At 64.0% G+C, this 12905-nt stretch overlaps 1 protein-coding gene across 2 annotated transcripts in view; it reads left to right on the top strand.

Moving 5' to 3' along the window:
- The window catches only part of LRRC24 (leucine rich repeat containing 24), a 17469-nt gene extending 5990 nt beyond the window's left edge, over window positions 1–11479 (top strand). Inside the window, exons 1-5 of one of the 2 annotated variants that reach the window (XM_026659338.2) lie at window positions 1788–1860; window positions 6764–6926; window positions 8021–8299; window positions 9124–9292; window positions 10248–11479. In XM_026659338.2, the coding sequence (XP_026515123.1) occupies window positions 6774–6926; window positions 8021–8299; window positions 9124–9292; window positions 10248–11266 (1620 nt within the window). In that variant the 5' untranslated portion in view covers window positions 1788–1860; window positions 6764–6773 and the 3' untranslated portion in view covers window positions 11267–11479. Of the gene's footprint in view, window positions 1–1787; window positions 1861–6763; window positions 6927–8020; window positions 8300–9123; window positions 9293–10247 lie in introns of those variants that run through there. The other variant, XM_026659326.2, reaches the window with a different exon arrangement.
- The last annotated feature ends 1426 nt before the right edge of the window (window positions 11480–12905 follow it).

Here is a 12905-nt window from a genome sequence, read left to right on the forward strand (position 1 = left end):
CAGGACTCCTGGGTTCTATCCCCAGCTTGGGGAGGGGAGTGGGGTAGAGTGGGGCTGGGGGACAGGACTCCTGGGTTCTCTCCCCAGCTCTGGGAGGGGAGTGGGGTTTGGTTGGGGTAGAGCGGGGGGGCTGGGGGATAGGACTCCTGGGTTCTATTCCTGATTCTGCCACAGATTTTCTACCGTATGTGACCCTGAGCAAGTCCCTTCCCTTTTGTCTCTGTTCTCTCCTTCCCAGGGGATCAATATAGCCCCTCATGCTGCCCCTGGGGCACCCCTCTCCTCAGTAGGGTGAGACTCCTGTGCTCTATGGCGTGTGTTGGGCGTGCGGCTCCCTGATCCCCTCGTGCGCTGGGGATCCAACAATCCGTGCAAGGAGTCAGTGAGTCCCCAATGCAGGCACCCACTGCCCCTCCCCGTATCCATGCATCTCCCCTTCCCTATACACACCCATTACACACACACCCCTTCCCTAATCACACACTGCACATACCTGTTACACACACACACACCCCTTCCTTGATCATACGCTGCACACATACGCCCACACACACACCTTCCCTGATCACACACTGTCTGCACACATCTGTTACACATGCACACCTCTTCCCTAATCACACACTGTCTGCACACACCTGTTGCACGTACACACACACACACACACACACACACCCCTTCCCTGATCATACACCGTCTGCACACAACCATTACACACACACCCCTTCCCTGATCATACACCGTCTGCACACACTCATGACACGCGCGTGCACACATCTCTGTTCATACACACATCACCCTTTCCACAGGCTCCCCTCCGCTGCACATACTGACTGTCCACCCCCCTTCCCTGCACAGGGATGCCCCGCTCCATGCACACACCCGGCTCCCCACTGGGATCAGCCCCAGTTGCAGCCCAACAAGCCCTGCCAGCCCCCCCCCGCAGTGCTGTTGGGTGCCCCTCCCCCTGCCCGCTAATCCCTCCCGGAGAAGCCTGAGTCCCAAATCCCCTGCCCTGTAAGCAGCTCTGGAATTATTTGGAGCTCTTTAAATACGCCATGAAACCTGCTGTAAAGAAACCTAAGCTGATAGCAACGCCCTGTGATGCCCCTGCAGCAGGGCTGCCTGGGAGTCATGCCCGCCAACCCCCCGCCCCCCAGCTGCCAGCCGTCCACTGCCCACAACTCCCCGCCCCAGCTGCCCGGGTGTCATGTTATCAACACCCCTCCTCCCAGCCGCCCAGGCATCGGGCCATCAACCCCCCAGCTGCCCGGGTGTCATGTTATGAATGGCCCCCCACCCTCCCTGCTGCCCCATGTCATGTCATCAACCACCCCCCCCAGCCGCCCAGCTGTCACATCAACAAGCACCCCCGCGCCAAGTCTCTGTGTCGGGGGGAGGGGTCCCTTTGGCTGGCGCTGCTCCATGGGGAGGAGACAACGCCGGGCTGGTGCAGCCTTTGCCGACTGGGCTAGTAGCCCAGATTCCCAGCCCAGCTGGTGGCCAGAGGCCGGGATCCCCGGAGCCAGGCAGTCTCTCTTCCTCGCCTCTTTGTGGGACGTCGTTTCGGATTCCTGCTCCCGTGGGGGGAGTCTCTCCCTTGGCCACTGGAGCAGATGGTGTTTGGGTCTCGATCTCGCCCGTGTCCCGCTGCCTACGCGGGCGCTCCTCTCTGGACTGGGCGCCTCCCTGCCCGTCGCTGCGGGGAGCTGCTGCCAGCTCGCCCCTTCCACGCAGGGAGCCGGAGCCTCCGGCTTGTTGGCTTAGATTTGCTCTCCTCAGTGACTCGTCTGCTCTGGCCTCCGGAGTGTTTCAGGGCTGAGGGGGGTTGTTGGCCCTGCTGCCCGGGAGCTTGGAGTTAAGGTATCCGCCCGGGATGAGCGACGAGCTCCGGGATAGGTCGTGTCCATGCGTGAATGCGCTGTCTGATCCCTGTCAGTTTCTAGTGGCTGTTTTAGCGGCTTTTCCTCAATTGCTGTGTGTTTGTGATGGGGGCCGGCTCCGCCGGTGGCTGGGGGGGGGGATGGACACTCAGCTGGGCTATCGTTTGTTTTATTTGGGTTGGACCAATGTGGGTGCAGCGAGACAGTCCCTGCCCTGAAGAGCTCCCGGACTAATGGGAGGGTTTATCCTCCCCCGTTCAGATAGGGGGAGCTGAGGCGCAGAGCGCCAGTGATGTGCCCAAGGTCACATGGGAAGTCAGTGGCAGAGACAGGAATCGAATCCAGGCCTCCTGAATCCCAGCTCAGTGCCGTGGAAAAGCCATTTTGTGCCCCCCACCTTGGTCGCTCCCTGCCATCTGCCCAGCGTAGCCGTGAGTCGCCCAAGCGATGGGGCTCCCGGTGGGAGATGGCTGCACAGCCCAGGACGTCTCCTGGTCACCTACTTTCCCATTAGTCAGCCTCCACTTTCCCTTTGCTCCATTTCATTCTTGTCCTCTCGTTAGACCCCCTTGTCGCCTCCTGACTGACTCCCCTGCCTCCTGCGGGGGCTCGGTCCCTTCCCATACCCAGCCACGTTCGACTCAGCCAGTGTGCTCCGACTGGTCCTATGGGGCGAGCAGCCCTGGGCCTCTCTGCCCCATTGCTTGGGTCATGCTGGGCACTCACATAGGCCAGTGCACCGGGCACAGCTGAGCCCCAGGCCTGTTGGCTCCCAGGCCTGGGCAGTGAGGCCATCGCGCCATACAGGATGCAGCCCAGCTGCGCGATGACGTGGCACTGCTGCCCCCAGCGGTTGGAACGAAGTGGTGGGAGCCCAAAGGTCTCTGCTTGCAGAGCCACGGAGGAGCGGGCGAAGGCACCTTCTCCCAGCAGGGACTGTGGCGTGGGATCATCGCCGGCTCCCCGTGAAAGAGGCGGGGGTGGGCTCAGGCCAGCGATGGAGGAGGAGACGGGATCTGAGCTGCAGAGAGACGGGGCAGTGTCCGCGCTGGGGGCTCGTTTCTAATGTTTCCTGGCACGGTCCGCCCTGGCGCTGCTTCCTGGGGTAGTAGCAGGGGGAGCGTGAATGCAGATGAGGTGCCGGGGGCTGCTGGCGATTTACCCTCTTCTCTGAGCAGGGCTGGATGGCACGCTGGGCGGGGGGATTAACGTCCCCGAACTCCACCCCCCGCACACGCTCCGCTGCATGGCTCCAGCCAGCACCTGCATCCATCTCCTCCTGCAGCGTGTCTGCATGGGTCGCTTCAGCGGCTCCCTACCAGGCAGCGGGAATCGGCCTCCCCTCCCCACCGTCTCTGAGTTGTACGGATGCTCCCAGCGCAGCAGCAGGATCATCCCTAGCTGGGCATCACAGGCAGCTACCCGGGCCTGCGAGACTTCAGCAGCTTGGAGGCTTGCTTGCCTCCTCCGGGGAGCAGATGGATGGCGGCCCACTCGCCCTCTCGGCTGCCATGGGCTCCAGATGAAATTTTAATCGAGCCGAGCGCGCTTTCTGCTTGTTATGCCTTAAAGGGACTGGAAGGCAATTACCGAAGTGCTGGAGCGAGCGAGAACTCTGGATGAAGGCGGCCCGGGGCCAGGCAGACAGGGATCCCCTCCTTGGCCCAAATGATGCCTGCCTTTTAAATGGCATAAAACACAGCAGGTGGCACCTGCCCTGGCCTTTAATACGGGAGGTGTAGCCTGCTGGGACTACAGGGGCTAGCAGCAGTGCATGCTGGGAACTGTAGTCTCAGCCGGCCACCCGCTGTGCTGGTTCATTTTAGATCCCTGCCAGCCTGCCCCGGGCACCGTCAGCTCTGGCACCCGTCCAGTCGGTGCTTCTGGGACGGTTCCAGAGAGGGGGCTGCACCGCTCCGAGCTGTGTATAGCGGGGCAGTGGGCACGGAGCGTGGTTCCCAGTGTAGTGTGGCATGGCATGGCCTGGCCTTCTGGGGGTGGCGGGAGGGAGAGCTCAGTGGTTTGAGCATTGGCCTGCTAAACCCAGTGTTGTGAGTTCAGTCCTTGAGGGGGCCACTTAGGGACCTGGGGTAAAAATCTATCTGGGGATTGGTCCTGCTCTGAGCAGGGGGTTGGACTAGATACCTCCTGAGGTCCCTTCCAACCCTGATCTTCTATGAGTCAGTCTGCAATCCAGTTGGGTCCAGTTTAGGAACAGCCCACCCAGCACGCAGAGCCAGGGGCCTGCAGTGTGCAGACAGCGTTTGGACGGCTCCGCGGCAGGCTGGATTCGCTGCCCAGGTGACGGTCGGGGGCGTCTCTGTGATGAGCAGGCAGCGAGCGGCGTGTGGGGTGTTGAAAACAAGCATCTATTAGCCACGCGTAGATGCTCGGTGTGGGAATATCGACTCCCGGATTCGGCCTCTTTGCTCCGGTGACAGAGCATGGGACGGGGATCAGCAAATCGGCCGTTGCTCCCGCCCCGACCTGCTGTGCCGGACTCTTGCCCCGAGAATGGCTGGGGGAGGGGAACGGCTGGGTACAGACCTGACTGGGACCAGCCCATCACACCGGGACAGCCAGCGGCTTCACTGCCCAGTGAATGGCTGCACCTGTGCCAAAAGCCCTGCGCTCGGCTGGCCTGGCCCCGGCTCGCTGGGGCCGTAGGGGTGCACGCAGGAAACGGGGCGGGGCTGAAATGGGAATAAAGGGGGTTCTCTGCTGCGCACACACCGACCCAGGGGTGTGACCCAGCCTGGGCTGCCCACTGGCACAGTTACAGGTCTCCCAAGTCCTTGACACAAGCCATGGCAAACAGTAACCAGCGGGAACTGAACCTGCAGCAGCACGGACCATGAGCAGGGCCTGGGAGCGTACCCAGCGTCCGCATTTGGTGTCTCTGGGGTGGGCAGGGGCCTCTCTCCCTTGTGCTCTCTGTGACGGGCCCAGGACTCTGTGGGTGCAATAAAACCTTACTTCTAGGCACTTCCATGGCCCCTTGCTCCGCCCCGCATGGGTTCATCCTCCCGGGGAGGTGAGGGCTCCCCTCTGTTTACACGGCTGCACACAGTAAGTGACTCTCCCAGGGTCACGCAGGGAGTCTGTGGCAGAGGCAGGAGTTGAACCCGGCTCTCCTGAGCCCTCCCGGGGCTAGGCCCACGAGGCCGTGCGTCAGGACAGGAGGGGAGCCTGGCTCGGGGGTTAGTGCAGGGCTTGGCACCATGCTCCCTTCCGGGTCACAGGATCCAGTGCACGGGGAGTCCTCACCATCTGAAGGCTGCTGAGTGAGCCAAGGACGTGGCATCCCATTGGCAGGGTCGGCACCAGGATGGAGAATCTCAGGGGGGGACGCTGGCATTCGGGGCTTTGCTTGATTGCTTGAGACGGGAGCCAAAGCCTCTAATGGGTTTAGGAGGCGCTGAGCTGTCTCTGCCTGTTCGGGGGTGGGGACGGGGGCAGTGAACTGGTGAGTGTGCCATTGTCCCTGGCCTGGCTTCGCCCGCGCAGAGCGGCTGGACCCGAGCCTGGGGTCCGGTGGGCCAAGCGGGTCTCCCACCCTTGCCATAGCAGGAAAGACCTCGCTGCCTGGGAGCGTCTCCTGCTGCCCTGTCTCCATGAGGCCCTGGCACCTCGTGCCCGTCTCCAGCCCAGGGGCCCCACCCTGCCACTTCCCCCTCACCTGTGGGACGAAGCTGTGCCCCAAAGCATGTGGGAAAAGGAGACCCCCTTGCTGTGCTCCTGCCAGGCCGGCTCTGGGGCAGCACAGGGCTCTGCGGGGCCCCAGGGCCTGGGCCTAGTTAAGGGGATGCCTCTGGGGCAGGTTTGTGGGTGTCGGGGGACAAATGGCCAGTGGTGGCCCGGTCCCGGGGCTCCTGGACGCCATTGTTGGCAGCGTTCTCCGAGGCAGCTTTCCTGGTCCCCATGGCCGTTCCAGAGGGGCAAGGGACCCCCCCCGCATTGCTACTCCTTGGGGGGACGGGGGGTCCACTGCTGTTCTGCCAGCGACCGTGGAACTGGAAATCAGGTCTCCCCAGACAATGACAAATGAGTGAAAGCAGCTTGCGAATGCCCAGCAGACAGCTGGCGGTACCCCACCCCCGTGCCCCCAGCTCTGCGGGACAGGTCGCAGGGGAGGCAGGGAGAGACCTGAGCCGGGCAGGGAGCCCGCCCGCTCCAGGGGTGGGATCAGCGCTGGGCCCTTCCTCAGAGCTCGGGGGGATGTCCCAGGCACCGGAGGGGTCAGGGAGGGGGAGCTTCTGCTCTGGAGGCCAGCACCCAAGCCGCTGGAGCGTCTCTCTCCCGCCTGCCAAGAGAGGGGCTTGCAAAGTTGGGGGATAACCGCCTGGGGGCTGGCAAGGGGTGCGCCCCCCCCACCTCATCTAATAAGAGCTATGTCCCTTTAACACAACACCCTGGGGAATGCGGTGTCACTGCTCCCCCATCACTCACCCCCCACCACCCTGTCCCAGCCGGCCGCCTACAGCGCCTCCTCCAGGCTGCCAGACGCAGCCCTGCCAGGAGCCGCTCTGCAGGGCCTGGCATTTGCCCTGCATTAGGCCCAGCCAGGGAGGGGCCTTCCCCACGGAGCTTGAGCCAGGCCGACTGCTCCTTCTGGGCTGTAGGAGCCCCAGTCTGGTTTGGGGATGGATGGGTAGGACTCACATGTGAGCGTCGCCTTCTGGTGACTGGACCTGTGTACAGGAGCAGGGACCTACCGCTGGGGCTGGGCCGAGGAAGACCTCCCCTGGCTCAGCGGGCAAGCACGTTGTTTGGGGCCAGGGCACCTGGTTCTAGCCCCGGCTCCGCAGGCGCGGTGGGGTTTGGGGCAGGGGATCTGTTCTGCGTTGGCGATATTCAGCCCCCGCTCTCTGTCTCTTTGCCAGCTGGTCTAAAATGGCCCTGCTTGTCTCGCCCCTCCTCCTCCTGGCCCTGCTGGCGCTCAGGACCAACGGCTGCCCCACCACTTGCCGCTGCTACAGCATGACCGTGGAGTGCGGCTCTCTCGGCCTCAAGGAGATCCCGGCCAGCATCCACCCCTCCACCCAGGTATGGCTGGGCACCCCCGGGCCCACTCAGTTTCATGTTGGCATCCATCCAGCAGGCACCCTTGGGAGGGGGAGGCTCATTATCCCCGTCTACAGAGAGGGAAACTGAGACATGGGACAGGACCAGCCCAAGGTCAGGGATAGAACCCAGGCGCCCATTATTATGATGGTAGTGCTAGGCGCTGTACAGACAGAATAAAAAGTCAGTCCCTGCCCAGGCTAAGTACAGGGCAAGAGACAACAGCTGGCTACAGGTGGGGGAGAACAAGGATACGATACTGGTTCATGGCAGGCAGTTGTCTCAACACACCCGCAGCCGAAGACAGCAGCTCGTGGTGGATGCGCTAGAGAAGGGGGAGCCGGGGAAGGGATCCAAAGAGAGGGGGCGACATGGTCAAAGGGGCCGGCTGGGAGAATGGTCTTTGCAGCCGAATGGAGAGGAGCGGGGAAGATTGCGTTTGTCGGGGCCAGAGAGAAGGATGGTGCCCTGATGGAGATGCTGAGAGCCGGGGCGAGGGTTTGAGCGGCGTGGGTGGAGAGGAAAGGCTGGATCGTAGTGATGTTGTGCATCGCAAGGACTGGTCTACACGTAAAAATTAACGCGACTTAGCTACAGCGCTTAGGACTGGGGAAAATGTCATACCAGGAGTTAGGTGCTCAGGGCGTCGACTCCACGGGGACTGGGTCAGAAGGGGCCGTCGGCAGTAACGGCCCCACCCTGTCCGCAGGCCCCTCGCCAGCCTGCAGCCACCGAACGAGGCTAGAGAAACCAGGAGAGAGGAAGGAAAGGCCAGTGCTGTGATAAGCCTCAGTGCATTCTGGGTAAACCCCCATCTGCACTGGGTACCCGACCCCTGAGCAGATGCCCTAGTGACAGAGCTCCTGGGGCTTTATCCCTGCCCGGGCTGCTATGGGAGACCCTTGGCCAAGGCCTGGCATGTGGGGGAGGGAGGTCCTGTCAGTGCTGGGTTACTCCAGGGGGAGATGCATCTGTGTCTCACCATAGGGCAGGGAGGTTGCGGGGGGCTGGGGAGGGCAGTGCCCCCCTGCGGGGTGGAGCCAGGGCATTGCTCTCACCCCGCGTCCCCTCCGCAGACCGTCTTCCTGCAGGATAACAGCATCACGCAGATCCACCAGCAGGACCTGGCGGCGCTGCGGGGCCTGCACTACCTCTACATGCAAAACAACCCCATCTCGGCGCTGGAGCCGGGCGCCTTCCGCAGCCAGCAGCACCTGCTGGAGCTGGCCCTCAACGGCAACCGCATCCACCTCCTCAACAGCAGCATCTTCAAGGGCCTGGAGCACCTGCGCGTCCTCTACCTGGCTGCCAACCAGATCACCAAGCTGCTGGATTTCACCTTCTGCGACCTGCAGGTGAGAGGGGGAGGCAGGTGCTCCGCTCCTGGGACGAGGCCGGGGGAAGGAGCCCCGGCTTGCCTGGGCAGCCTGGAGCGGTCACCAAGGGGGCTGCATGCGGTGCCAGGGCTCACTCCAGCCCAAGGGGGCTTGTAAGGGAGCCATGTGGCTGTGGATGGAGAGGTTATTACCTTCCCCTAGGGCGGGGTCATCTGGATTCCCTGCCCAGCCCGCCCATGCCCACATGCAATGGACGTGCGCGTAGCTAGGTGATTGCCCTGGGTTTTGTCGGCGCTGCTTCCAGTGCCAAGCGGAGACCCCGCTGCCCGGCCTCAGACTGCGGCTGGCTGCAGCTCCCGCGCCTGTCCAGCCACTGGACACAGCAGACGAGGGGCTGGAATGGCCTGAGAAAGGGAAGTGAGGCTGGAAGCCCGGATTCCCCCACCCCGTAACGCGGGAATCATGTTCCCCCATCTCCCAGGGGACGGTACGTGGAAAGAGCTGAAACTGGGGGGTCTCTTGTGGCTCGCAGCGTGAAGGGCAGCGGCTTGCGGCATTCTGGATGTGTGTGTGTGGGGGAATGTGTATGCAAGTCGGGGTGGGAACTGGCGGGCGTACATCAGCCTCTGTACGTGGCGGTGTGTTTGGTGGGGGGGGGTCTCGGGGCGTGGATGTGTGCACCGTGACATGTGCCTGCGCGTGTTTGCACGCGTGTGCGCATGTCAGGCATGTCGGGCCGTGTCTGCTGGCGGGTGTCAGCCCCGCTGGCCTAGCCCAGCGCTCTCCAGCGGCCGAGCGAGCAGCCGTGGCAGGCGACCCTCCCTCCCCGCACTCCGTTGCAGAGGCTGCAGGAGCTGCACCTGCAGGAGAACAGCATCGAGACACTGGAGGAGCAGGCGCTGGCGGGGCTCTCCTCCCTCGCCCTGCTCGACCTCAGCAAGAACAACCTGCGCACCATCAGCCGCGCCGCCCTGCGCCCCCTCATCAGCCTGCAGGTGCTGAGGCTGACAGGTAACCGCCCGCCCACCTGTGCCAGGGCTCCTGGCTGCTGGAGCGCCACCTGCAGGTCAGGCGGGGCGGGAGGGAATCTGCTGCTCTTGTTGCTTGGCAGGACCAAGGGCTCCCTCTGGAAAGTCCAATAATAATCTGTGACCAGGCCCTGACCCTGGCTGGACCCCCCCCCCCCAGCATTCAGGGTGTGGGGGCCCAGGCAGCTATCTGGCCTGGATGCCACGAAGCAGAGCAGGGAGCTGGCAGAGAGAGCCAAGGCCCTGCGCCGGGAGTGGGGCTGCAGGCTGCTGAGCGGGACCTCTTCCCCCTCTCCCCCCCGGCACAGCAGATGGGGCCCTGGCTCGGGCAGCGAGGCCTGGGGAATTAGCTGCCATGGGGCTGCCCCCTGGTGTCCAGGGGGGATAGAGGGTGCTGACTGGTCCCTCAGGATACTCCCCCAGCGATGGTGTCGTTCAACATCTCTCCACCTGACAGGCGTCTCTGAGAGGCAGCGGATCTAGCAGTTAGCGCCCGGGGCGGGGAGTCGAGAGACCTGGGTTTGATTCCCGGCTCTGCACACGCGCCCTGTGGGACCCTGAGTCAACCCCCGGCAGTGCAGCGGGGACGATAGCGCTGGGGTGTGGAGGCTGAGGTGCCGAAGCTCCCTCAGAGCATGACGTGCTGGAGAGGGGCGAGGCGTAACCAGCCTGCCCCCGTGGGAGATCGGTCGCCCCTCAGCCCCACTCACCTGTTCTCAGCCCATGAGCCCCCCCCATGGCTCTCCCTGCAGGGAAACTCCCCCAGCTTCAGCCAGACTTTCCTTCGACTGACTTTTAGCCCATTCCCCCGAGCTACCCGCCCCGGCTCCCTGGAGCTGCGGCTGGACCTGCCTCTTCGTCAGCCAGCCCCTTCGTTGGCTTGGGGTGGGGGTCAGGTGACTGGACACCGTCCCGACTGACCTAGCTTCTCTTGGCAGAAAACCCCTGGCGATGTGACTGCGCCCTGCACTGGCTCGGCGCCTGGATCAAGGAGGAAGGGCAGCGTCTCCTCAGCTCGCTGGACAAGAAGATTGTGTGCTCGGAGCCCCCCCGCTTGGCCTACCAGAGCCTGCTGGACATCTCTGGGAACAGCCTGATCTGCATCCCGCCTGTGGTGCAGGTGGAGCCGCTGGAGGTGACGGCCCGGCTCGGGGACGACCTGCGGGTCTCCTGCCAGGCCTCCGGCTACCCGCAGCCGCTGGTGAGCTGGCGGAAGGTGGCCCACGTGCGGGCAGGGCCCGCCACGGTGAGCTCCAGGCCGCTGGGTGGGAGGGCGGAGCTGCGCGAGCGCAGCGGCGGGGAGCGCTTCGACTCGGACACGGGCAGTGGAATGCTCTTCCTCAACAACATCACGGTGGCCCACGCCGGCAAGTACGCGTGCGAGGCCTCCAACCCGGGCGGCACGGCCCGCGTGCTCTTCCACCTCACGGTCAACCTCTCCCAGCAGCAGCCGCTGCCGCCGCCGCACGCCTACCCGGCCTCCGTGGACGTCAGCCAGGAGCCCCTCTACGACATGGAGAGCATGGACTTCAACGCCCTGAGCATGGCCACGCAGACGGCCATCGCCGTAGGGATCTCGCTGCTGGCCCTCGTCGCCCTGCTCCTCATCGTCATGATCTACCGGAAGCACCGCAAGCGGAAAAAGGCCAAGAAGGAGGAGAACATCCTCTACGTCAACGACTACTCGGACGGGCCCACCACCTTCGCCCAGCTGGAGGAGTACCGTGACGAGCGGGGCCACGAGATGTTCGTCATCGACCGCACCAAGCCGCTCTTCCCCACCTACAAGGACCCCGAGGGGCTGGCCGGGGCCTTCCCGGGGCTTCCGGAGCCGCTGCAGGACCAGGCCACGCAGACCCTGGAGGGGGAGGAGGAGGGCGAGCGGGAGGCCAGCGAACTGTTTGTCAATCAGGGACTCGCGTTCCAGCCGCAGATCGCCTACGAGATCCACTGCTGAGGCACCGTGGGGAGATGGAGGCGTTAGGGCAGGGCAATGGGACAGACCCCCCCGTTCCCACTCCAGTGTGGATGTGACCCCGACCGTTCTCCTGCGTCCCTGTAGCTGTGATAGCTCTGCCCCGCTGTGATTTAGGGCGAGTAGAGAGGGAGCCGGGTCTGCCCTGGTGGAGCTGCCTGGGCATCACCAGCACTGGGCATGGTTGGTTCCCAGGGGTGGGGGGGGGGGGGGGGGGCTAGACAGGCCGTCTGCCCAGCCAGACGGCTGCATCGCAGGGTGACCCTCATTTGCTCCCGGACTCCCCTGCACGGCTCGAGACACTGTGAAGCCACCTAGGGCCCCCAGGGCGTTGCCGGCCTGGCCAAGGGAGGGAAACATCTCCCAGAGCTGAAAGAATCGCCGGGGGTGGGGGTGTTTTTTAATGAAAGAAATAAAATTGCGTCACTGTCAGGAGAAATGGAAAAGCGCCATATTTGTAGGACCTACAAAGCCCAGCCTGGCTCTATGGGCACCCACACGCGCTCCCGTCCGTTCAGCCCTGAAGGCCGGACGGTTTCCACAGGCGCGTGGCGGCCAGAGCTGGGGGTTGGTGCGCCTGGCCCAGCCCTTTCTGTTACCCTCTGCCGGGAGTGGACCTCCGTCACTTCCAAGCCACTCGGCCTGGGCAGAGCCTCATGGCTAGTTCTAGCCCTGGGGCGTCCTCCTGGGCTTAGATCCCCTTCCCTGGGCCGCCTGAACCCTCCCATGTCCCCCGTTGCTCACACGTACCCCAGAACCCCAGCTCGGCTGGGGGCTCTCTTAGCTTCCTTGTTCTGGCCCCAAGGTCAGGCCCCCGGCTGAGCCCAGGAGTTTCTTAGCCGCCGTGACTGTGTGGTGGGGCAAACGGATCTTTGAAAACCAAAGTCCCTGCCACCGTCTGGCTCCTGGGAGCCCTGCTCACGTGGGTGATGGCTCCTGCCCCACGATCGCACTGCGACGTTCCTGCTTCTCCCCCCCCCCCCCCCCGACTGCCCCCTGTCTAGAAAGTCCCCCCGTGGCTGGGAGACGGTCAAAGCAGGTGGCCTCAGCCTGCAGTGGTGACAGCTCTCGCCGGCTTTCCCCGGACAGGCCCTCAGGCTGGAGTGGAGAACAACAATATTTCCACAGCCAGCGCCCCCAGTTCATGCTCGGGGACAGACGCGCCCCACCCAGCCGTGGGAGTGCAGGGGGGTCGCAGAAGGAGCAGTGGGCACACAGCATGGGGCTAGGGTGATCAGACAGCAAGTGTGAAAAATCGGGACAGGGGGTGGGGGGTAATAGGAGCCTATATAAGAAAAAGACCCCAAAATCGGGACTGTCCCTATAAAATCGGGACATCTGGTCACCCTACATGGGGCAGACAGACAGCGCCGTCCCTAGCCATTTGGCTGTGTGAGGCCCCAGGCCTCCCCCCCCCCCCAGGATCTGGGAGGCAGGAGCTGTGGGGGGCCACTTTTGGGGGCCCCACAGGCCCAGAGTGGCCCGGGGGATTAGCGGGGAGCCGGGAGCAGCCCGCTCTGCTTCCCTCACGCCGGCCCCAGCTGTGTCGCTCGAGGGAGGGGGCTTGGGGGAAGGGATCCCCCCCGCACTCACCGGCAGCGGCGGGAAGTGGAGCAGCCCG

The sequence above is a fragment of the Terrapene carolina genome, unplaced genomic scaffold (genome assembly GCF_002925995.2).
Source record: "Terrapene carolina triunguis isolate 2854851 unplaced genomic scaffold, T_m_triunguis-2.0 Scaffold58, whole genome shotgun sequence".
In the NCBI taxonomy this organism is placed as follows: Eukaryota; Metazoa; Chordata; order Testudines; family Emydidae; genus Terrapene; species Terrapene triunguis.